We start from the raw sequence: 26,727 nt of genomic DNA on the forward strand, positions 1-26,727 counted from the left end.
TTAGCTGAGCATTCAACCACCACATCAAAATGTAAAGCTCACTTTGAGTACGATATTATACTATGTTTACCATTCATTGTTTGCATGAATGGTAGAAATTATCTTTTCAAACTACTGGAAAGTTGGAAAGAGAAACTGTTAGGCAGTTGCTTGTACCATTGCAAGGTGGTTGCTAAGTAGCTGCTAGTGTGTTGCTATGCAGGGTATTTTGGGTGAAAAGATATGTATAAGATTGGTAGTTATTACAAATACATACGAGCAATTATCAGCCTTGTGTGAGCGATTCCCTCTCCTCTACAGTCATGATAGATGAAGTTAAACCTTGCATCCCAATGTGCATATCCACCCTATCCGCCCTAAATAGTATTGAATATTACTAATGTCACATACTATTTAGGATGGATATGCACATGAGATGCAGGCAAAGACTCAACAAGGACCGACGTTTTGCCATATCCTGTAACATGAAGCTGTAACAGACAACAGACGCCCCCTTTCTGCAGACAACAGGAAAACAAGAGGGAAGAGCTCATCTCTCTCTCTATTCAGATATCTTTATTGGAATGACAAAATAACACAAAAATGTATTGCCAAAGCATTAAAACAACATAGAAAATGGACCTTGAGCAAGTAGCCCTCTTTGTCCTCAGTTTAAATGATACGAATATCACACTTTATTGTACTGTAGTCCACAGATTTCAAAGGTAGCCTGAAATGAAAATAATTCAAAGATGTAAAATTACTAAGTGACAACAGGCAGCACGATATCCTTTGAATTCATAGAAATGTTATTTTCTAAAATTGACCATTATACATGATTACTGCCAAACAGCTTTCCACCTGTGATTGAGAGTATGCGTGTACTTCAGTCATTATGAAGAGTGACTTTATCAGTTCGGCAGGTCAGAAGTGTGCAGGGGGACTAAATGGGTTTTCCCAATGGAAGGAATGTATCAGTGATAAGGATGGACGAATAGGCTGTGGACAAACTGGTGCTGCTAACAACTCAAGCCTTCACAGAAGAGTATGTGATGAGTCATTTTGGTTGCCTAGCAACCCTCTACAGAGGTGCTGGCTATTCGGTTATCTATTCTGTCAGATGGCGTTCCAGCATACGTAGAGAGAGAGAGAGAGGTTGAGAGATAAAACACATCCAATAATGAATGTCAGGGGGTAGGCCTACTTAAAGTTTCGCTCTTTAATTAAATCAATGCAACCACCTGTAAGATTATTACAGACCAGCAAGATTCAAATTTAGGCATGTGTGTATTTCCATAAAATGCAAACCGCCAACCGTCCATGGCATTTTACCTTCCTGTAGTACAGCATATTACTTATATTTAGATTTTGTGTGAATAGCATTTATAACTATTTGTACTTTAGGGTAAACTAGATTGTTACTAAGAGAAATAGCATTTACCTTCTACACTATTAAGTTTATCTTCAGTAGTTGTGTAGCCTGCATAGAATATACTGAGAGATAAAGAAAACAACAAATGTTAGTGAATATAAAATGAATTCCTTGTTCGGTTAGCCAAGAAATTATGTAGGTCAGCTCACCTCACCTCATCTGGTACTATAATGTTTATGATTAAAACCCAATTTAAGTGTTTTTTTTTTTAAGTATATCCTATATTTCAGACAAAAAAACATCCAAGTATTTTTTTCTTTTTTCTTAAACATTCACTTACAAAATACAGAAAAAGAGCCATAAGCCAGAGCCAGAGGTTCAGGGACGGACAAATAATACATCACATTTGAATTCGGAGAAATATAAGTAAATAAATAAAAATGAAAATAAATCAATAGATGAGGAAGTGTCAATTAAACACAAGCCTCCCCACAAAACATACAATAATAATAATGAAAGAAAGAAAAAAATTATACAAAAAGGCAAAAAATGTAGCATACATTCAAAGTTTTAGAAGCCTATTTGTTACAGGAGGTAGATAAGGATTTAATATAGATCTTAACATCTTCTTGAAAGTGATAAAAATTGGGGGTAACAAGCAAAATAATTAAGTTGCAAAGAAAAAAAATATTTTCATATTGCTTCTCAAAAATAAAAAACCCAAACAAAACATCCTTGAAATAAAGCTCAAAGTCTTTATATATATTGTTTACAATGAACTGGCGGCAAATGTCTTGCCAAAGTTTTCTTGTATGATCACAATGCCAAAAAAGATGTAAGAGTGTGAATCACAAAAAGTACAATTTTCATCTATACTTAATTTAAAACTTTGACACCATGAACTTTTTGACGGGGTAATATTGATGTATAAGCTTAAAAGAAATCTCTTTGACCTTATTTATCAATAGGTACTTGTTAGGGAGAGTCCAAACCTTCTTCCATGATATATTTTCCACTAATGTATTCCATTTTGTAACAACATGAGGAGTGGAAACACAATCATTGAGAAAAAGAAAACAAATATTTTTTTATGTAGCCTAGATTTAAAACATATCCTGCCTACATACGTGTCAGGGTCTGGGAGAGGCCTTTCAGAACTTGTCAAAAAACTATTATGGCCTTTAAATAGCATAATGACACCTAATGCACTGTTACTTTAGAGTCTTTTATAATACTGATCTCAACATGAGATCACAAAACAAAAAAACTTAGGCTATTAAAACAATACAAATGTTCAAGCTTTTCAAATTCATGTAACTGCCCTAATATTATACTTTATTTCATTTTATTTTATTAATTTTTGTATTATTTTTTTACATAGCCTACATGTTCATTCTATATTTTAGTTGTTGTTATTACATACTCTGAACAGTAGGCTACCACAATGTCTTATATTTGTTTTGTAGCCTACTTATCTGTAACTAATAAAAAAAATGTTTTACTTTAGAGTGCTAATGATTTAGTATGACAATACAAATGTCTACTTGTGTCAATACATCGTATGTAAAACGCAGAATGGTTAGTGAAATGATCTTGCTGGTAAACATCGCCCTCTGCTGTTTTCAAGACTGCCCTACAAGTGAAGTGCTCAGTGCTGTTTCCGCCATTTCAAACGCAACATCCGGTTGTGCAGCAGCCATTTTGTCTGTTCAGGCAAGTCCACCCCACACGGTCAAGAACTGACGTTCCCCCTTGGAAAATATTTCAGAAATATCACACTCGATACTTTTCCGTGTCATCTATGGAAGTGGGAACGAGCTGAAAAAATACCTCATTGAATTCTACGCTCGAGAATACCTCTCATAGGCTGATGTGTCTTGTTTTTGTTGAGTGAGCGTCATTAATCGGGGTTATGTCGAGCGAGGAGAGTTATTTAGCTATCCAGCGCTACTTGACCGATGAACGGGAGCCTTACGCACCGGGCACTCACGGCAACACCAAGAGAAAGATCCGAAAAGCAGCTGCTTGCTACATAGTGCGCAATGGGATTCTTTATTACCAGAGGCGGCAGAAAGGTCTGGATGAATTCACGGAGCTGGAAGTGGTGCTGCAGGCCGAGAGGCGGAAGGAACTCATCACGGAGGCGCACATCACGTCCGGAGGGGAACACCTCAACCAGCAGCAGACATGGGAGATCATCTCCCAGAAATACTGGTGGAGAGGTAACGTTACAGTTATCACAACTTTAATGACAAAGCTTTCCAGCTCTGTGTGACAGATGGCAGATGTCGCTTGTCAGTCACAGAAGTGACATAGGAAGCTACAGCTGTATGTCAATAATAGACATCATAAATAAAGGATACAGGACAGTTTCTGAGATAGGACAGGCATTAAAGTCACCATGAAATCAAAATCAATAATTGTTTTTATATTGCGGTATTAATTATATATGATTTATCCGTTATCTTTTTTTTTTTAATTCATGGGTCCTCGTAATCTTTAATAAAATTAACTTCCCTCCCTGTTGCGATGACGTCTCTTCTCTGATGACGTGTTTACTGGCGCGAGGGCGGGACAAACTGTCACACACACACACACACACACACACACACACACATGAGATCATCACAGCAATAGTATGCCACAATGATCCAACAATTTTTATTTTACTTACATATTTTCTTGTTTTTTCCCAGATGTACATAACAGTAGGGAAGATTGCAACTTCCGTTTCATGCTGATTTTAAAAATAAAAAATGGATGTAATTGATTGATTTTGGATACAAAGTCTGTTATTATTTATAGCCTAAACCTAGTCGTCTTATTACAGGTGTGCTGAAGCAGGTGAAGGATTGCATCAAAGAGTGCATGCACTGCCAAAGCAAGCAGGAGAAAGGGAGAGGCAATGCTGAAGATGCCACAAAACAAGCTATCCGACAAGTTAGACGAAAGACCTCTGCCTGTGCCAGTGAGGAAGAGGATGATGAGGCAAATGATGATTTGGATGAGGAACAGTCCAATGCAGTTGATAAACATGAACTGGTGTTTGTAAGTACAGAATGCCGTTTGTGTCATTGAAAATATTCCAGGTACAACAGTTTATTTATATTAAAGGAACACTCCACTTTTTACTCATTTTACAAGTCCCCTAGAGTTAAATAGTTGAGTTTTACCATTTTTGAATCCATTCAGCCGATCTTTGTATCTGGCGGTAGCACTTTTAGCATAGCTTAGCATACATCATTGATTCTGATCAGTCCATTAGCATCTCATTCAAAAAATGACCAAAGACACTTTCAATATTTTTCCTATTTAAAACTTGACTCTTCTACAGTTACATTGTGTGCTAAGACAAACTGAAAATGAAAAGTTGCGATTTTCTACACCTTTATGGCTAGGAACTACTTTCTCATTCCTGCGTAATAGTCGCGGATCTTCGCGGCCGTACCATGGCTGCAGCGGCTCAATGATTCGTTGGTATTCTGTGGAACATGGTGGTAGTATACACCTTCGACTTACTATCACAGCCCTTTACAACACACAGAACCATGGCTAATCACACAGGTAAATCCACAACACAATTTGTCAGCTGCAAGCCTGAAACTTTCTCTGCAACTACACGAACTTGGTGCCGGTCACATTGTAAGTTACCTAGCTGGGGGCTACTTTCAGGCGCTGCGTAATATCATTGTGCGCATGCAGCCATGGTACTGCCGCGAAGATCCGCGACTATTACGCAGGAATGAGAAAGTAGTTCCTAGCCATATAGGTGTAGAAAATCGCAACTTTTAATTTTCAGTTGGTCTTAGCACACGATGTAACTGTAGAAGAGTCAAGTTTTAAATAGGAAAAATATTGAAAGTGTCTTTGGTCATTTTTTGAATGAGATGCTAATGGACTGATCAGAATCAATGATGTATGCTAAGCTATGCTAAAAGTGCTACCGCCAGATACAAAGATCGGCTGAATGGATTCAAAAACGGTAAAACTCAACCAGGGCTTAAAAACGGAAAAAAATATAAATCGGTTCACTCCGAGCAGAATCGATATTTTAACGTTTCCGTTTTTGCGTTCCTCATTAAACATTACTGTTCCGAAAACGGTTTGATTTGAAAAAATAACGGTTAATAACGTTATTTTAATTTAGCCTATGCTTTAAACAAATATGTATAAATAAAGACTTATTTTCACTCCATAATAATATAACGCATGATAATTAAACTTGAATATTTATTTTTTATAACATTTTTAAAACCACAACAGAAATACATGCATTAATTACAAAGCATAAACAGCGGGACAAATATTGACCTGTTTTAATGGAGCGGAAAGTGGCCCTCTATATGCCTATTCTTTTCAGAAGAGTGATAACATTCTTTGTACATAACTTTTTTTTTCAACACGACTTGTTTTAAAAATTGCATGAATAAAGAATAAATAAACTGGATAACCATTGCTCTTTTAATGCACTGTCAACTGGTAATTTCAAAGCAAACACTGCGCAACACGTCCTTGCATCACATAATCAAATTCAGTCAGCTAATAAAGCTCGATCATTTAATGCAATATAACATACCATTTAATACGAAGCATCAACCGTCTATAGAAAACATTGACCTGTATTGGCAATCTGAAAGACTATAGGAAAAATGTTTGATAGATGCTAGTAACCTACTTGGATAGGCTTAAACGAAATCCACAAACTAGCCTAAATCAGACTATTTGAGCTTAAAGTCCGTACTACTTATTTAAACGTACGAAAAGAATGTCCTCCAATACTTGCGCTTTCATTGTAGACCTCAGTGGGGAAAGAAATGTACTTGAGGCATGAAAAAACACGCTCTACACTGACTTGCGTTACCGGTAGATTCATAGATGATGGTGCGCGGGCATTTCACTCACGCTTGATCCGTCAACGTCACATGCTGTACTACTCTATTCATTATTGGTCACTGCCAAATTAAAATATTAAAGAGAACGATAAAATAACGTTATTAACCGGTTAATGGTCATTTCAAATTAACGTTTCTGTTCAGAACGATTCAAATTGATTTTGATTTCGTTTTAGTTTTTGTTCCTCTTAAAATTTCGTTCGTTTCCGGTTTTCGTTTTCGTTCCTTGAACCGGTTCAGAGCCCTGAATTCAACTATTTAACTCTAGGGGACTTGTAAAATGAGCCTATTTTCTAAAAAATGGGAGTGTTCCAGAACATAGAAATCACTGTAAATTATGTAAATAAATATATTCTTACATTTAAAACGAATATAAGTGCAATTATTGTACATGTATTTTTTATATTTAATACAATTATTTATCAATACATTTAATATTTCATAGATAAGTTGATGGATATATTCTTTGTTGCATGGTTTTAGGTGGACAGTAAGGGAGTTGTCAAGCAGTTCTTACCAAAGCATGGGCAGACGATGCTGGACAGGTTGAACCAGCAGCGACAGAGAAATGAGTTTTGTGATATCACCCTGATCATTGAGGGTGAGGAGCATCGGGCACATAAAGCTGTACTGGCCTCCTGCAGTGATTATTTCTACGAGCTCTTTGTGGAAAAGGGTGCTGTGACCAGTCATGAAGCTGTCGTTGACCTCTCTGGTGAGAACAATGCAGGATTTGGTTAATTGAAATGATGAAACATGAACAATTCATTGAGGTTTTATGTTTAAGAAGAATTTAAATATAATCTCTGTTCTAAACCCTAGTGTGCAGTGCCAAAGTTTAAGACAGCATCCAAACCAAAATGTGACCTCAAAATCGACTGATCTGAAACACTATTTATGAACTCATTTAATATTCTTTTAATATGCATAAATATATTGCACATACAAATATTGGGTGAGACGGTGTACTACTGTTCATTTTAACACTTTTTTAAATATGATTTTAGTTTATCAATTACTATTACATTTTAATATGGGTATAAAACTGATTACTGAGCAAACTGCAATGCATTCAGGAGCTCCCATGTCTTAACATGTCTTTACTTAGCAATTATTTGACACAACTGTTAAACAAATACAGTCAGAAATGAGCAAATACGCATTCATATAATTGAAATAAATCTAAGAATAAATTATATAAATCTTTTAATATCTAATCAATTCCAAAAAACATCAGATTATAGCGAATACAGCTGTTAAATCCTGTCGAATCAAATACTACTTGCTTTTTATTTTCGTTTATTCATGTTTTTAACCAATTATTTATTTGTGAAAAATACTGTTATATGATTACAAAGTGAAGTTGCAAATTTTTTTAAGTTCAAATTTTTTCCCCCGTATTGATTGATCTTCGAATTATTATTTTTTCCAAATTAAAAAATAAATGATGTAAAATGAAATGCATGTAATTTACTATCAGCCATCACCCACCTTGCTCTCTAAGACATTGTCATCGGCCATCAAACCGCTCTCTATCAACCGCTAATGTCTAAAATGTTGCCTAGATAGGCAGCTTCCTAGCTAGTTTGTAATTTGTGTGAAAACATTAACCAAGTAAAAGTACACTATGGAACTTTTGGCCCTCCAGTGGTTAAAAAAGCAAAACTGCATGCATTTTGCGGAAGAACATTGTTTTGGTTGTGCTTTGGCTCTGTGTGATTGCGGATAAATATGACTTTTTACAATGAACTCTGTTCGCAAGCTACGTATGGCAGTGTAATAAACCTGTTGAGTAATAATCCCCATCTCAGCGTCGCTTTTACAAAATTTCAAATCCCAAATTTGCTATTTGAGCAAGTGGGGACAAAAAAATATATATATTTAATGTATTCTCTCATTCACTGCTATAAAAGTTAAGCCAACTATGATGACTTCCGCTCTGAGAAACCCGGAAATGTGAAAAGGGTCTATTGTGACAACTAATCTATGCCACTCTCACATCCAACATGCCTCTCTATTAACTACAAAAGATTCAACCTGGCGCTCAGGTAGAGTTAAATATTTCATAATAAGTGCTCTTGGGGTAGGGAAAAATCCAATGACACAAAAAAGGCAGGTCCCAGGCACTCAGTGAGACGTAAAAAGTGGAGAAGGAATGAATTAAAAAGCCCTTTATTTGGTATGGCTTGAGGGCAAGTGCGCTGCAGAGTTTAGCTCCAACCCTGATCAAACTAATGAACCTGATTAGGGTTGAAGCTAAACTCTGCAGCGCACTGGCCCTCCAGGGCAAGATTTGAATAACCCTGGCTTAAGTCTTTTTTTTTTTTTTTAATACAAGAGCCAACATGTTTCAACCAACAAATGGTCTTCTTCAGGGCAAAGCAACTGCCTCTCTATTACTTGCATATAACTTTTCTATATTTATGGATATGACGATACACGCATGGGCGAGTGATGCATATACTCAATTTTCCACAAAAACCATCCTGACAGAGGTCAAATATAAACACTTCTAATAGTCTTACCATAGTTAATCAAAGCAAGAAAAAAAACACGTTTTGGAAGAAGGATTAATGATGTATTTTGAACAAAAAAAGTTACCCTTTAATTTGTTGATTTGTTATTTATATGCATATTATATGTATTCAAATTGTAATTGTTTCTTTTGTGTTGTTTTACCTACCAGGCTTCAGCAAGGCCAGTTTTCTGCCATTACTGGATTTTGCCTACACATCCAATCTGACCTTTAACTTTTGCGTGATGGCAGAGGTAGCCACGCTGGCACGGCACTTATTTATGGCTGAAGTGCTTCAGATCTGTGAATCTGTGCATAAGAAAGTAGAAGAACAGAAGCTGATGGTCTATCAGAGAGGAGACATCCACACTGTGGTGGCCAGCCAGCCTGCGCCCCCTCAGCCAATCACCCCCACCGCTTCCGAAACCTATGTGGTAACTATGCAGAGTGATGACACACCCGAAGCAGGACAGTCCCTGGCTCTAATCACAAGTGAAATCGGGACGGCTGAATCGCTGGCCTTGCTTGCTGGTGCGACCGTAGATGGCGAAACAATGACTGTAGTTACTCATAGCGGACAGGCTGGCTCAGCTGAGTCTCTGGCCATGGTGGCCCACAGTGGCCAGGCAGAGGAGGGCGAGACCATGACTTTGGTCACTCACTCCGGACAAGCGGGTTCAGGTGAGTCCCTGGCTGTAGTACAGGCTTGTTGGTCTGTAGAGGAGGCACAGGTTGGTGACACTCCTGTCGCAGAGAGTATGCAAACTGGAACTTATCTCATTAGTGTGGATCCTGGCAAAATGGACACTTCTGAGATTGTGCATTTAGCTGCGGCAGCACCACCTGCTGTGCAGGATGAGCCCCAAGCTGCTGAGCCCACACACCAACCTGAGCCAGCAGCAGCAGCGCCACAGCCAGCCCCTGCACCTGTCAGAAGGAGGCCAGGAAGACCACCTAAAGTGAAGCAGCCGGAACCACCACCTCCTCTCCCTTCAGAGGAGGAGTCCATGGAGATGGAGGGGGTTGAGGATGGATCTGGTGCAGATGATGAGAAAAAAGAAGAGGAATGCAAAGATCCCAACAAGAGATACCTCAGAAAACGATCTGTGAAAGAAGGAGGGTACGTTCGTCTTCATATGGGACTTGAGACAGAGGAGGAAGAGAGAAGCACCTCACCCCCTGCGAAGGTATGCACTCCCATTCTCTCGACATATGTTTCATCTGTAAATGTGACAATGGCCTTGTCCCAAATGGTGCCCTTTTGGACTTGGCACATTTGTAAGGTCCATAATCGCAGGGTGGCCCATCTGTTATGTGGACTGTTATATGGCGTTGATGCAAAAGCCTGTACTGGTTTCCCGATATCATAATGTTCTAAAATCATCATGAGGGAAAAAGGCCTCATTAAAAGAAGAATGACATTCTTGAAACAGAAAATGTAAGTAATTACCGGTAATAAATAAATAATAATAAATATTGGCATAATCATATTATTTATTTTCTAGGAACATGTATTTAAACAACTGCTTTACCGCTTATTAATATTTGTAAAACCTTATATACACCAAGTCATGTGATGTGACCAACATGGGAAACTTGGAAACTATAAATGTTATTACTTTTTACACCACATTACATTTTCACCAGTCATTAAATTTAAACCTTTTTAAAAAATGGTATAAATGTTTTTTAAAATCAGCATGAATACAATCAAAATACAAGACTATATTTTTTTAATCATAGACACTGTTATTTGTCATTGACCCCAATATGCTGTTGTTCAATGAGCCAAAAAAAATCAGCCAGATTGTCTTAGAATCTCACTGTGTCCCCAGACACCTCAGAGACTTGCCAGGAGAGGTCGAGCGGTTCAGTCTGTGAAGAACAATCCTGATGAGATTTCAGAGTCAAACATAGAGGCCGCCTCTGAAGCCGTAGCGCCTTTAGCAGAGGAACTGGAGCTTGTTGCCGACACGCCAGAGACTGTGGAGGAGGGCGCACTGCATGAAGACCCAGGAGAAGTTGTGGAAGGAGAACATGCGTGTAATGAGTGTGGCATGGTGTTCCAGAGGCGGTACGCCCTCATCATGCATGCTCTGAAACACGAGAAGGCTCGCAGCTTCAAGTGCAGTGTATGTACCCTTGGGCTGAATAAAAAGTAATTCTTGCCTGATCTTTATGCATTTTAGTTATTTTCCTGACATTCCTTTTGTCCTTTCAGATTTGCAATAAGGAGTTCCAGTACGCAGCCTCACTCCGTGCACATTTGGCCCGTCACAAGCATCAGAAGACCCAGAGAGTTAGTATGACACGGGTCATGGCCACAGAAGATTCTCAGGGGTCAGAAGATCAGGCGAGGTACCGCACCAAACGGGAGTTTGTGTGCGACATCTGTGGCAAGACTCTGCCCAAGCTGTATTCCCTGCGCATTCACATGCTGAACCACACGGGGGTGAGGCCACACACCTGCAAGGTTTGCGGGAAAAGCTTTGCCACCAAGCACAGCCTGAAGATGCACCGGGCGCTGCATGACTCCCTCAAGAGATTTCAGTGCACTGTCTGTGAGAAGTCTTTTGTCACTAAAAGAAGCCTAGAGGAGCATACAAGCATTCATACAGGTACTCTTGTGTACACATTTTGCTTGTGACAGGCTAGATGAATACTTAAATATGCAAGTATTTAGACTGGTATTATGTGATTAGTGTTAACTATGGGAGTTATGATAAAAAAATTCAGGCATTTGAATTTAGACTGTTACAGAATTAAGTAAATAATTATATTTACTTTAGGCAAAGCAAGTTTATTTATGTAGCACATTTTCATACACAATGGTAATTCAGTCTTTTACATAGTAAAGAAGTAAAAATACAAATGTAAAATTATATAAGAACTGGAAAAAATCTAAAAGACAAATAAAAAGGAGTAAATGTAATTAAAAATGGTTAAAAGAAAGCGGTATGTAATAATACAGTAAATAAATAATCATTAGGGATGCTCCGATCGATCGGCCAGAGATCGGTATCGGCCGATAATCATATTTTATGACTCGATCGGTACTCACTAACTTGGCCGATCTCACGAACCGATCGCAATTTGATGACGTCATCGCGTGAGGGCTTACATGACGCGTGGGGTAGTAGCAAATATTCAAACTAGAGCTTTGAAGGCTGAAGTGGAGAAGGGTTCCATGTGAACAGCAGTTGAACACGGGTCAGTCGGTCCTAAGGGATGGGCGAACGCCATTCGGAAGGATCGATATACAGTAGATTGATACGAACGCATCTGAAAAATGGCGGAGTATGCAGAGTGAGCTGATGCATTGAAAGTGCACGATACAATTTGTCCTAAACATGACACATGCTTTATATTAAGGGCTTTAAAATAACTGGTAAGATATTGTTAACACGTATAGTTTAAAGCAGCTTGCCCTGTCAGACGCTCTGAGAGATACTATTGCTGACAGACTGACCGATACCTGCGGTGTTTAATGCGTTTGAAATGTGATGCTTTCCTCAGTGCATAACTTACATTTCACAGGGATATTCTCCATCTGTAAATGTTAGAAAGTCATGCAAATATGTCCATTTTGCAGTCAGGAGACGACAAGCCTTCTCATTAGGCAGGATGTGAAATAAAATTATTATTAAAATAAATAGAGATTTTTTTTATACAAATAGAAAATACAGCCCGATTAAGTATCCTGATATGCATAGTGCTATGCAGAAACCCCATTTTAAAAGCATATTAAAATGTTCACTGTATAATTAATAATTTTGTGATTATTTAGTACCCTGTTTACATTACATAATTACCATAAAAATGTAACAAAAATATAATAAAGGCAACATCTATAGTTTAAAAAAAAATCTGAATAAAAAAGGTTAACAGTGATCAGAGAGCTTACAAATCAGTGAAGCATTGGAATCAGAACTGTCCTTACCAAAGAAAGTACTGGTTAATTTAAGATAACTACATGGGTAACGGCCAAAGTATACTTCACTTTTTACGCATACGCGAGGGTCAGCGTACAGTGCGGATGAGAATTTTGACATCAGTAGAGAATGCGCGTACTGAACGCTCACCACCATATTTTTGTAACCGCACATACATTGTAAGCACAGGTTGCATATGCACATTTAATTTTTTGCAGTATTTACATGGGTTGTAACTTGTGGGGAGAGAATTGCTCAAAACTGCACATGCGTCGAGTGCCTGTATACACGTACGAGTCAAAAGAAGTATACTTTGCAATGCTGTGCTTATGACTGTGCATACGCTCGCGTACGTGAAATCCTTTCGGCTTTAAGGTTAGGTTTAGGGGGAGGTTCAGGGTTAGTACCTAGTTATTACATAGTTATTGTAATAACTACAATAAGTACATAGACTGAAATCAATGTAAATAAATATTTGACATTTATATAAGAAAAACATTTCTGATGTGATCGAAACACCAGTCAATGTAGACATTAACATTACGATAGTGCTAAATGAACAGTTCATAATAGCAGTTTGTTTGACAGGTGAATCAAAGTACTTATGCACAACCTGTGGAGCATCTTTTCACCGTGCATCCGGACTGAGCAAACACCTCAAAAAACATCAACCCAAACCTGAGGTCCGCTTATTCCACTGTTCTCAGTGAGTGCCTTATCCCTCGATACATGCACAACTGCTTTCTGTGAACCCCCTGATTAAACTTTTATTCACGTATTTTCCCACATAATGGTTTGACACCTTTTGTTCCTTCATTATAGCTGTGATAAGAGTTTCTTTGAAGCGAAAGACCTGCAGCAGCACATGAATAAGCACTTAGGCCTAAAGCCCTTCCAGTGCCAGGTCTGTGGGAAATGCTACAGCTGGAAGAAAGACTGGTACTCGCACGTCAAATCACACACTGTTGCAGAGCCCTTCAGGTGAGAGTGAAAAACCGAAAAACAAAGTGGATTTTTTTAGCTTGTGCTTTGTGAAGGCTCTGTTATGGAAATTATATTTCACTATTATGATATCTGAACTTCTATAGGGACTCAAGCATTTGTTAGAGGTAGACAGCGAACTACATTGTGTGTTTTGTCCTTTTGGCAGGTGTAATGTGTGTGGGAAGGAGTTCTTTGAGAAGGCCCTGTTCAGACGGCATGTCAAGAAAGCCACTCATGGAAAGAAGGGCAGAGTGAAGCAGAACTTGGAGAGAGAGTGTGAGCACTGTGGGAGGAAGTTCACACAGCTCCGAGAGTACCGCCGCCACATGAATAATCACCAGGGTTAGTGGAGAATCATACACAAACGCATGTAGAATGATAATAAATCATTTAAATGCAGATTCAGGAACTGTTTCACCCAAAACAAAACAAACAAAAATATAACAAGAAAAATGTAGTTTCACTGCAAATCACTCTATCGTAGTTTTTGTGACGCTATCATGTTTTTAATACTTTTATTTAGCAAAAATATATATTTTGTTTAGTTTGTGAACATTCAGACAACCATATATCAACGTTTCTGTTAGATGCAGTTCATTGACGATTTGACAGCACTATTTTAAATACATTTGGTTTGTTTGGTTTCTGAATGTTCTGAAATGAATCTCAAAAACTATGATGGAGTGATTTGCAGTGAAACTACATTTTACAAATAATATATATATAAATCTAGTATAAAATATATACACACACATATATTATATTAACACAAACTTCTATGTTAGATGCGATTAATCACGATAAATCGATTTGACAGCACTAATTAAAAATATATTTTTATAAATTATAATAAAACAATAGGTTTTCTTAGTTCCCCAGAACAATACCATTTAATTTCTCCACTGTTATTAGGCTACTATTAATATTTAATATTAGTAGTATTAATAGTTTGTGCATCCAAACCAAACAAAAATATATTTTTGTAAAAACAAAACTGTTTAATACTTTTTATTTGCTTTGAAAAGATTGATCTAATCTGCACATCTGCTATGTGGCTGTAGGTGGCACTGCATGTCTTTCTTGTTGAGCCGTTCAGTCTCTAATATAACCTGCACATTTTCATGCTTGTATTTGGCAATTTTACAGTCAAATGACATTTTGGCTTGGGTGTCAGCCACTTGAAATGCTTATAAATAGCTGAGTGTAAGAGATGTCATGCTGCTCTTTTTTTTCTTTTTCTTTTTTTTTGCAGGAGTGAAGCCCTTTGAGTGTCTGACCTGTGGCGTTGCATGGGCTGATGCTCGTTCGCTGAAGCGGCATGTTCGCACTCACACGGGCGAGCGCCCTTACGTGTGCCCGTTGTGCCAGGAGGCCCACATAGATGCCAGAACGCTGCGGAAGCACATCACCAAGTTCCATGGAGATCAGTTGCCCGGCAAGATCATGCTGGAGAAGGACACTCTGCAGTTCCACAACCAAGGCACGCAGGTGGAGCACGCCGTCAGCATTCTCAGCTCTGAGCTGCCCCCTGAACTCCAGCCTCCACAGCCTCCCGCCACAGAGGAGATAGAGACTGTGCTCATCACCGATGAAACTGTGGAGGCCGTGCAGGCTGTGAGTGATGCCGCTGTGAGCACGTTGTCCGATCAGAGTATTATGCAGGTGGTGAACTATGTCCTGGCACAGCAAGCTGCAGTCAAGGTGGAAGAAGCACCAGAGATCATCCAAACCATGGAAGTCGAGGTGGCCCATGTGGCAGAGGTGGAATGAGACACAAGTACTCTGGCTCCTCAGCCTCTGATGTCGACAACATCATAGTGACTTGGCAGTAAAAGTAATATGAATAAGGCAGGCTTATTCTTTTTTGTTGTCATATGCACCCTGTGTGATAATGTAAAAAAGTGCTCATTTATTTTTGATGTAAAATGTAAATTAAATAAGCTTAAAAGACTCTTGAGTTTGCTGATATCACCCTTCTTAGTGTGTGTGTGTGTGTGTGTGTGTGTGTGTGTGTGTGTGTGTGTGTGTGTCAGTGCATGATGTGGATGCGTGAATATGCTTGGTTTGCATTATAAGTAAGCATCTGTGTACATGTGTACATAAACAGAATATTGCATTGTAATAGTCACAATCAAGCATACACGTTTGACTTTTTTGTAAATAGGTTACTTTTTCTCATAATTAAGGCTGTTTTTTTCTTTTTGATAATTTGTAAAGATTATATACAAGCACAACAGTCTTAGCAAAAAGGCCCATAAGCACTTGTCTGGTATAATGCGGCGCCTCTCGGCCTCAGCTGAGTACTATGTATAGCAGCAGAAATGACAACCAAATAAAAAACTCCCTGTCTGCAGGGATTCCCCGTGTGCTCTATTTCTTCTCTTTTTTTCTTGAAGTGAAAATAAAAATGTGAGAAGTCTGTATGCACCACTACCAGCATCCCAAGATTTGTGAGAGCTGCCCTTATAAAAATATACTATGGTGTTATATAGTGTTAGCTGTTAGAATTGTGGTGGATGCTTTGTAGAACATGATTAAATACTATTGGTTTTTCTCTGTTAGTTTCAGTTTCTAAATCTGTTCTGGTTACCACTTTTCTTAACATACAACATTGCATTAGAAGCTATAGTAATATTGCTTTGGCCACCCATGATTTTAGCTATGCACTGGGAGAAAAAAGTTTTTGTTTGTTAAATGCTTTGGCCAGAACTATGTAAAAAAGTGACGTATTACAGTGTGGCCCTTTTGGTCAATGCATATTTTAATTGTCTATCATGATAATGTTACTAACATATGGTATTAAAATCTTTGTTACTCTAAATCTATTACAAATAACAGTTGAGTTTTGGATGACCACATGATGTAAATCATGTGAAAACGTATTACTCATGTGTAAATGTATGTGTAAACTTAAATATTTTATTTATATAATGCTGTATTAATAGTTTTTAAACATAAGCTAATTCATACTTTTTACTTCTAAAATATATTTTCACAACTTTTTTATGTGGTTTAACTACAATTGGTTCACAAATGCCACAATTAAATTATGACGTCTGTGGTTATGGTTTAATTATTTGAGCTTCTTTTTTAATAGAGTTTGTGCAAACCCCAAGAGTATTCTGTTATATCGACTCGTTTATCCATTGTAAAATGTTTAGAAACCGAGATTTTTGTGCAACAAACAGTTTCACACAATAACTCGAATTCGTGATTCGTCCACCTGCGTGCACCTTATCTCGAAATGAAGTAAAACGACACTGAAATCACCAAAGCCTTCTAGATGTGCACAAACTTCCTCAGGCTTCATCAGATTGCCATACAATGTAAGATTAGTTCGCGTCGTCTCTCGTGCTGATGAACGCGAGCTCATCCAGTGGATGTGAGCGCAGATGTTGCTCGTCGCGCGTGAGGTGCGGCGCCTGAGGAGCCTCACACACTCTTCATCATCTTTCCTCATGGCGAGAAAGACCTTGGCATGGTAAAGGGCATTGGTCGCTGTAATTTGTGTTTTTCATAATTTAAATGGCTTTCGCCGTGAACTAATGATGTATCTGTGGTAGGTTAGTGCTGTGAAATGTGGTGTTTCAATCATGGCACGGGGTCTGATACCGTGGATCTGGCTGAAGCGACCCGTCTATATCCAGGTAAGACGCGAAATAAGCATCACATTTAACTTGTTCATAAATCGTGTCGAGTGTTTCGTTTTAATAGCTGTGTGTACTTGGAATAAATTGTGTATGAGATTTGAATGGACGAGGTGGGGACGCTGTTATCCCGTTTGGACTCTGAAGTTTCTGAAGGATTCATCTCTTATGCTTCACTCCATCTAACTAGCTTTAATGCAACGACTAATCTAGCGGCACATCCGCGACTCTTTTCAACCATTTACTTCGATCTTTATGCATTAACCTCATTGTAATATCTTACTAAAAACAGCGAAATGCCATTTTTGCCTTTCTCCTGTGAATTTCATTAATGTGGTGGATGAAACTGATGTTGCTGCGTTTTATCCATCATCGGGTCGGTCGTTGCTGTAGCAACCATGCTGCTGTATACCATTTTTATAGTCCTGCTGAAAACATTTCTCCTACCTGTCAAAAACGTAATTCAAAATAAAAACCATGAATTTTCAAACTCATTGAGCGCTGTGCGTCAAAGATTGACGACCTAATTTTACACTTCTATAGCCTACTGAGCAACGACAATACAAGCTCATATAATATATTTAACTCAAGAGAATAATAAACCTAGTTTCACTATTACAGGCTTTTTTTCAGGGACAGTTTGCCGTCTTGGGAGTCTTCAATAATGCTTCTGCAAAGTATTGCTGATGAATTGATGTTATGTTCCCCTCAAATATTAAAATAAAATAACCCTCTGGTGATGTTTGGTCATTTTGACTAAAAAGTTTTAAGTTTTTTTCTGTTTTAGAATGTTTTACTTCCTGAGAATGGTACGAAACTTGGTAAAGGTTTTGGCACTTGCTATTTAACCAAAAAAAAATAAAAAAATATTCTAAAAGGTTAAATGTTCCTGAAAAAATTGTCTCACTTGTAATGTTGCGTTTAAAAAGTGACATGGGAAGCGGAAATGGGAAGCAAAAACGGAAATGGGAAGCATTTAATCTAGTGCGTTTGGTGCTGCGGCCAAACATGATCTTACTGAAAGCTCATTTTTTGAGATGTCAACCTCAAATTTTTTCTCACAGTTTTAGAGTAAAACATGTTTTGGAAAGTGAATATTTCATACAAAATTCAAACATAGTATTTTTTTTGCAGTTTACATCATAATAAACTTACAATTCTATAACTTTTTTTCACATCAGCAATAATCTGCCAAATGTCTTCTTTAAAGCTACACTGTGTGATATTTTCCCCCATCTAGTGTTGAAAAGGTTAGTGAATCCAGTGAATATTAGTTTCTGTTCCTCTCAATTCCGATTTCGTTTTAACTCCTACGGTGGCCGATTTAGTTCAAGATTAACATGAATTCCAGCTCGACCTCGTTCACATTTGACACGGTGCCATCGAGTGTTAAAACGCGAAAGGTGAAGTTTGAATTTACCGGTATGTCCCTCTTTGGCTAATGTACTTTCAAGATGGAACATGGTTTGTTCTAATTGATAACATAAATTGGACAAACAAAACCACTAGCATTGTGGCTGTGTTGAGTATTTCACCAGTACTGATATGAAATAGTATAACATTTCTTTCACTGCATCATAAAACCAGCTTGTTTATGTTTCAGTATGTTTGATTTTTTTTTTTTTAATTGGCAGCAAAGGCTTTTTACGGTGACGCATTGCTGCCACATACATATTATTTTTTCCACTCAATTATGTCGTAATAACGAGATCTTATGTCGTAGAAACGACATAATTTTCTCGTAATAACGAAATGTTGTTAAAACAACATATTTTTCTTGTTAAAACGACCTATATTTTCTCGTAATAGCGAGATGATATGTCGTTAAAACAACATTATTTTCTCGTAATAACGAGATGTTATGTTGTTAAAACAACCTATTTTTCTTGTTAAAACGGCATATATTTTCTCCTAATAAGGACAGTTGTATTGTGATGTGTACAAAAATATGTCTGTATCCACAATAGAGAATTGATTCCCATGTACTTTGTCACACTTCCATGTTTGAAAAGCAGAAGCAAGCTCAGAGTAAAATAGGCTCTTCCGCTGCCTGTATCATATATTCAAGAAATGTATTAAAAACAGAAATACGCTAGTTTCATGATTTTTCATGACATGATTTTTATTGAGTTTTGTTTTGTAGAAAGTCTTTCTTTAAAGTGAATTTCATTTTCTATAAATTGTATTTTAATTTTGATCAAGGTTTCATCAACTACTTGCCTGTATATTTGATAAATAAGAAGCAAACCAAGATCATCGGGAATGGATTGACGTGTGGAACGAACCCACTGGCCATGTTTCCGCAGCCTTTGAGTAAGGCTGAAACTAGCGTATTTCTGTTTTTAATACATTTCTTGAATATATGTCTTAATTACAGTAGGCCTATTATAGATAGTTATGATATTTGTGGCTGCACCGGGGTCCGTCATTACTAGGTTAAAGTTACGCCACTGAGGCTAATCATGAGCGGCATCTGTTACCCATGACAGTTAAGAACTGTAAGCTACATCAATAAATTACTACAATTCCGTGCTATAGGCACTACCACTGATACAGGCAGCGGAAGAGCCTATTTTACTCTGAGCTTCTGCTTCTGCTTTTCAAACATGGAAGTGTGACAAAGGCACATGGGCTAAATCAATTCTCTAATGTGGATACAGACATATATTTGTACACATCATCACTATACAACACATGTCCTTATTAGGAGAAAATAACGAGAAATATGCCGTTTTAACGAGAAAAATATGTCGTTTTAATGACAACATCTCGTTATTATGAGAAAATATGTTGTTTTAACGACATAATATCTCGTTATTATGCGAAAAGATGTTGTTAAAACAACATAACATCTCGTTATTATGACATAATTGAGTGGAAAAAATAATATGTTTGTAGCAGCAATGCGTCACCGTAGGCTTTTAAATAATGTAGATACTCTGTTTGAAGAACAGTGTCGTCATTAATAATCAGAATTATTTTTAAAAATATATATATATTTTCTAGCATATAACATTTTATTTTTTTATTTTTTTTCCTCATTCCTTGTTTTCCTCACACTTCAGTCTGTGAATAGCTCATAACTCACACATTTGTTTGTGTGATATAAACACATATTTAGCTGAAGAAGTCTTGTGCTATGAGGTGAAACCTGTGGTGGATGGTAATCCTTGATAGAAGTTCTTTACATCCCTCAAAATGAAGGAAATGGCATCAGCGTTGTGGTGGGAGGGATGAGCGGTTCATACTAGGACAGCAGGCCTCCTTGACCATTTTGTTTATTTTCTGAAGACCGTAATCCTGCATGCTTTCAGCAGCTTACTGAGACTTCTTCAGCTGACTGTCCTCACACTCGGAGTCTGGCTTACTGTCTGGTGTTTGCTTGCTCAAGTGAAAGATTGACGGAGAGAGAACATGAATGGGGGATATGTGCTTTTTAGTGAGCAAAATCAATCTTAGAGGTAGATATTAACCTCTTGGCACGGGTCCTTGTACACCATTTTAGTTGGAGGTAATGGTAGCTGTGAACAAGATTTCATCCACATTTTATTTTCCATCCCCTATGCAATTTTAAAGGCTCCTAATTTTGTTTTGGAGGTCTTTTACAACAGGTTTACATGCATCAAAGGTCAAAAAACACTTAAATTTTCTCATAATATACATTGCACATCATCACATTTTTCAATGATTCTCAAATGATTTGAAGGATGAATCAGTCTCTCTAAATCCCTCCTTTCCGTGAGCCTAGTCTGCTCTGATCAGCCAGACAGCCCAGTCTGTTATGATTGGTCTACTGCTTTCCACGCATGTCGGAAGCTAACGGCCATTACCATAACTGAACTTCAGCTCCGGAGTCTTCCTTAATCTCAGCGATTGTACACACTGTAAAGACAGTAACGATGACGTCTATTTTATCATATCAATCCGAGTGCGAGTCCGATAATGAAACATTGGAAGATTCAACCCAAACCTCCATCGCAAAGATGACTTGAGCAGGCGATATGCTCAGTGATAAGCTACTCATTTTGAGGTATACGCTACTTAATTTCTTACCATCAGCATTAACAAGTTACTAATATTAGCTAATTTATTGTGGTACACATGCAGGAACTGTATCAATAACAGCGCATACGTTAGCTGAGAACTAACACGAGTGACTGATGTAACATTAAAGTTTGCAGAACAAATCCTGCTCCATTCATTATCTTTACTCATAGTAAGAACAGCAGACAATATGTATTAACTCTTTACCTGCCAAACACAGAATTTTCAGTTTATTTGTGAGAAAACGCTTCACCGGCAAACACAGAATTTTCAGTTTATTTGTGAGAAAACGCTTCACCGGCAAACACAGAATTTTCCGTTATTTGTGAGAAAAATGTTCCGTGTTTTCACTGTTATACGCTTGGGGACACTATTACGCATCTTCTGAATGAGTACAGACTCTTCTGATCAAAACACAGGCGAAGAAGACGCAAAAAACAAGCGATCGTATGTGCATATGTAAAATAACGTGATCATCAACATTAAACATCATATAAATCAAAACTACATAATGTTACTGAATGAAATGTCGACCCAGGACGAGCTGAGCTATAGGACTGTGCAAGCATTAGGGGTGTTGATGGACTACATCTACTCCATCTGTGTTTGATCACCGCTCTGAATCTGATCTGGATGTAGTCTTTGACTAAACCGTGATTTTCTCGGCTTTTTCCTCAAAATGTTGCTTTTTTTAAAGGGTTAGTTCACCCAAAAATGAAAATTCTGTCATTAATTACTTACCCTCATGTCGTTCGACACCCGTAAGACCTCCGTTCATCTTCAGAACACAAATGAAGATATTTTAGTTGAAATCTGATGGCTCTGAAAGGCCTCCACTCTCCACAAGGCACGGTACACTCTCAAGACCCTTAAAAGGTACTAAAGACGTCGTTACAAAGTCCATCTCACTACAGTGGTTCTACAATAACTTTATGGAGTGACGAGAATAGTTTTTGTGCGCAAAAAAACCCTAAATAACGACTTAGTGATGACGATTTCAAAACACGGCATCATGAAGCTTCGAAGCGTTATGAATCAGTGAGTCGAATCATGATTCGGATCGCGTGTCAAACCGCCAAACTGCTGAAATTTGGCGATCCAAACTGCTGAATCGACTCACTAATTCATAACGCTTCGAAGCTTCATGATGCCGTGTTTTGAAATCGTCATCACTATATAAGTCGTTATTTAGGGCCCTATTTTAACGATCTGAAACGCAAGTGTCAAAGCGCGAAGCGCAAGTAACTTTGTGGGTGGGTCTCGGCGCTGTTGCTATTTTCCCGGCGGGATAAATGGCTCTTGCGCCCGGCGCAAATCTAAAATGGGTTGGTCTGAAGTAGCTTCATTATTCATAGGTGTGGTTTGGGCATAACGTGAATAAACCATTCAGAGCGTCATCCAACATTCCCTTTAAAAGCAGGTGCGCAAGTTCCATTATGGATTGCTATTATTATGGCGTATTTACCAGGCGCACGCCAGGAGCGGTTCACAGCCGAGGAGACTGATGTTCTTGTAAGAGCAGTGAAAGACAGAGAAGTTGTGTTGTATGGGGATGGGAGAAACCCACCCAAAATAGCGTCGGTTAAACAGGCGTGGGAGGAAATAGCCACAATTGTTTCATCAGCTGGCATCCCCAGGACGTCGCACCAGTGCCGCAAGCGCTACAATGACATCAGAAGATGGGGAAAGTCCAAGCTTGCCAGCATCAATCGGGCACGCCGTGTAACGGGAGGTGGATCTGCCTCTACTCAGGACCTGACGCTAGCAGAGGACATCGCTGCGTCCACCCTCACCGATTTTTTTTCCTGGTTCTTGACGGACAAACCAATTTGTTAGATGTCCTTATATACGTCTTGCCAGAAGTTGCCACTATTGGGCAAACAGGTCTCCTTAATTATTAGACTACAATTAGCCTGAATAATTTGTAAGCTAGATTTATGCCTATTTTTTCACATCTTCGTGAATCGTGGCACACCACAATGATTTCCGTCATCTCATGTGTTAATATTTTTTAGTGTAACAATTTATGATTTGCAAAAATAACTGTTGCATCTGTGTAGATTACATGAGCAAAGTGTATGCGCGTTGTGCACGCTATACATTATGGTCAAGCATGCGCCCTTAAAATAGCATAATGAACAACGCGCAACGCGCCACTGACTTTAGACTAGGTTTTTTCTGGTCAGTGGCGCAATTGTTTAATGGAACAGCAAAATAGCACCAGGGATTGTTTGCGCCGGAACACGCCTCCTTTTTTGCGCTGAACCGCCCAGGTAGCGCAAGTTCATTCACTAGTTTAGCGACGTGCTTCTGTGGAGGGAAAAGCGCGCTTTGCGCGGGTGCAAAATAGGAATGACACATGCGTCGGTGTACAAAGTCAATTGCGCTGGGTGCAAGATAGGGCCCATCGGGTTTTTTTGCGCACAAAAACTATTCTCGTCACTCCATAGATTTAATTTTTAGATTTATAGATTTAATTTTTTGGGAAAATGTAAGAGCCATATTATATTATAAATCTGTTTATCTGTTGCCCAAAGGATCTGCTGTGTTGACCTTTGGAACAACTGTCGGTTACACTTTATTTTGATAGTCCACTTTAAACATTCTACTACCTATAAGTAACTTTGCAACTACATGTCAACTAACTGTCATTAGAGGATTAGTTGACTGTCAGTAGACTGGTAGGTTATGGTTAGGTGTTAGGGTTCGGGTTAGTAGATTAAGTTGAATTGTAGTTGCCAAGTTACTTATAGTCAGTAGAATGTCTGTTGGGGGACCAACAAAATAAAGTTTTAGTAAATATTAATCAGACAGTTTACAAATACTCTAATAACAGTTAGTTGACATGTAGTTGCAAAGTTACTTATAGTTAGTAGAATGTCTAAAGTGGACTATCAAAATAAAGTGTTACCCAACTGTCCTCTCTGAATGGACGATTCTCTGAATAGAATGCTTTATTTTATCTACTTAAAGCATTCTGTTTAGAGGTCATGCGCTCAGAGAATTTATTATAAAATAACAGCTTTATGCTCTTAAACATTATATGGAAGGAATTAGGAGAACATGCCTCATAAAATTCACGAGGTTACTGAGACTAAATGCTTCAGGACACAATAGTACTTGTTCAGGAGGTGAGTTTCTCTGTAATGTTCTACATTTCTCTCAGCCAGAGGCATGATTCACATTCAGATACAGCATTTCCACAAAGCCACAGTGATAAAAAGCTGAATATAATATAGGTGAACTCAGGTTTTTGACTGTGTTGTTTATTAGTATTCTCAAGTTAACATTTTGTGAAATGATAATTAAATCTAGACATCTGCATTTTTACTGAAATAGATTGTTTTGTCCGAATTTGTAAAGTTATTCAGAAATACATAAAAAAAACTATTATAATGACTTTGCTACATCTCTTCTATAATGAACAACACAGTTGAGAATAACTGAATGTCTTTATATCTTTGTGGGTAAAAAACATTCAGTCAAACAAACATTTAAAGAATCATAAAAAAGGAAATTATATCATAGAGAGGATCCCTGAAGACCTTCATAGATGTGTAAAATATCAGATAATTTCACCTTTTTATGACATGACAAGGTTAGTTCAGGTATAGTAAAGTGTCATATCGTATAGCTCCACAAAATGAATGCTATTTTTTCATTATTAATTCATGGTAATTGTAAACAAATTCTTTTTACCGTTTTTCTGATTTATATTATGAACATTTACTTGGTGATTATACCATAAGACATTTTTAGACTGATTCAATTTAAGCTTCTGTTGAAAATAGTTTTTTTTTAAACCACATGAAACCAACTTGAATGTAAAGATAACATTTCTAACAATTGTTAAATGATTTTGCCCTTCCTTGCACACTCTTACTTGCCATAGACCCAGATGTCAAAACTCTTCTCTGATAGACTTCTCTTGGGCAGGTTTCCTGAGGCTAGTTTTAAGGTCCCTCTTTTTGCAAAGGTTGGGGACTTAAACACTGTGACCACCCAGCCATGAGAGAAAGAGAGCATTCCATAGAAAAACTCCTAACTCTTTAGGGAACCTTCAGACAACAAGTCCAGACAAACTTTCAATTAGCAAGGACAAGAGGGAAAGTAATATGAGTGGCCCAATACAAAATGACACAGTTACCCCAGTGCAGTGTATTGTATTGTAGTCTCTTGTCCCAGGACGATACATTTATTCACTCATTTCTCACCCTAGATAGGTTTCATTACACTTTTCATATGCAAGTGTGTGACACGTATCAGCTGTTTTGGTGTTAATCATAAGAGTCCAAATATACTGACTGCATTGCAGTTCCATCCATTCCAAGCAGTGATTTGGTGAAACAGTTTTATCAAGCCACAGCATCAAAATGCTTGAAGATGTCTATGTTTCTTACTTGGCTGACTCACTATTATGACTCAAAATCCATACAGTCCTCTTTCAGCCAAAAGCATTCAATTATTTTGTATAAAACCGTATGATAGCAGAGGAATGCTATATAGGTATCATTCGATGAAACATCTTGGATGCTTTTAAAAATAGTGCCTCTAGCCTTAAAGGATTTTACTACATCAGAAAAGAACTTAAAATTGCATGGCCTCCAGAGTGCCTTCTTAGATTTGTGCCTGCTTAGTGCCTGCTACACTGTTTTAATTCTTCTGTTGTCCTACCTAGTTGTGTCTTGTGTGGCTTGGCTAATACTGTCCAGTATGTTTAGAGTTTAACCTAGTATTAAATACACCCCGTTTCTTTTAAAACCAGAAACTTGGTCCTCATTTCAGCTATATTTCAGCGCCGTTTAGGGATCTGTCACAGTCAGATGACCATTCTCCTCTATTTTGTCCCTGTGGGAATAAAAAAACCAGGTCTCCTATTTACTATGAGTGTCAGGCTGGCCCTCTTTGCTTCCAGTGCAGCTCAGAAGAACTGTGTCACATGCTAAATTAGGTTATATGGTAGGATATATTTAAATATATCAAATATATATCACAAGGACAGAAGGAAGCTGGATTGAGCGTGTGTGGAATACATTGAAAAAAAAATATTTGTACTGCTTGTTCAAATTGCTTGATTAAAATGAGCTAAAGCAACTCAATTGCTATACATTTTGTCCTAACTTAATCTGATTGTTTTCAATCCACTTAAATATAAATCAAATTGAAGTTTACTTAATCCGTTTGTGTTGAGATTATATTAATGATTTGTGTTGCATTAACTGAAACTGGGCGGGGCTTGTTAGTTCCCAGCATGCTTTGCATATGGCTAAATCAAGAGAGAGTAAATGTTGTTATTTTTTATGTAAAAGTGTTATTTTATGTATTTTTGAGCCTTGAGACTTGATTGTGTTTAATATGCAAA

At 37.8% G+C, this 26,727-nt stretch overlaps 2 protein-coding genes across 2 annotated transcripts in view; both read left to right on the plus strand.

Annotated features, from left to right (window-relative positions):
* Positions 1-2,194: 2,194 nt before the first annotated feature.
* Positions 2,195-16,230, plus strand: zbtb11 (zinc finger and BTB domain containing 11). Its single transcript, XM_079841584.1, has 10 exons — positions 2,195-3,573; positions 4,182-4,399; positions 6,727-6,958; positions 8,930-9,945; positions 10,594-10,890; positions 10,980-11,376; positions 13,279-13,396; positions 13,513-13,671; positions 13,841-14,016; positions 14,927-16,230. The coding sequence occupies exons 1-10, from the start codon at positions 3,264-3,266 to the stop codon at positions 15,442-15,444; spliced, it is 3,441 nt and encodes a 1,146-aa protein (XP_079697710.1). The 5' UTR covers positions 2,195-3,263; the 3' UTR covers positions 15,445-16,230.
* An 836-nt stretch (positions 16,231-17,066) lies between these two features.
* The window catches only part of dipk1ab (divergent protein kinase domain 1Ab), a gene marked incomplete at both ends in the record, with an annotated part of 24,403 nt that continues 14,742 nt past the window's right edge, over positions 17,067-26,727 (plus strand). The window contains 3 exon segments of the mRNA XM_079840625.1: positions 17,067-17,108; positions 17,111-17,155; positions 17,238-17,321. Of these exon segments, the coding sequence (XP_079696751.1) occupies positions 17,067-17,108; positions 17,111-17,155; positions 17,238-17,321 (171 nt within the window).

Source organism: Gobio gobio, assembly GCF_949357685.1.
Source record: "Gobio gobio genome assembly, chromosome: 17".
In the NCBI taxonomy this organism is placed as follows: Eukaryota; Metazoa; Chordata; class Actinopteri; order Cypriniformes; family Gobionidae; genus Gobio; species Gobio gobio.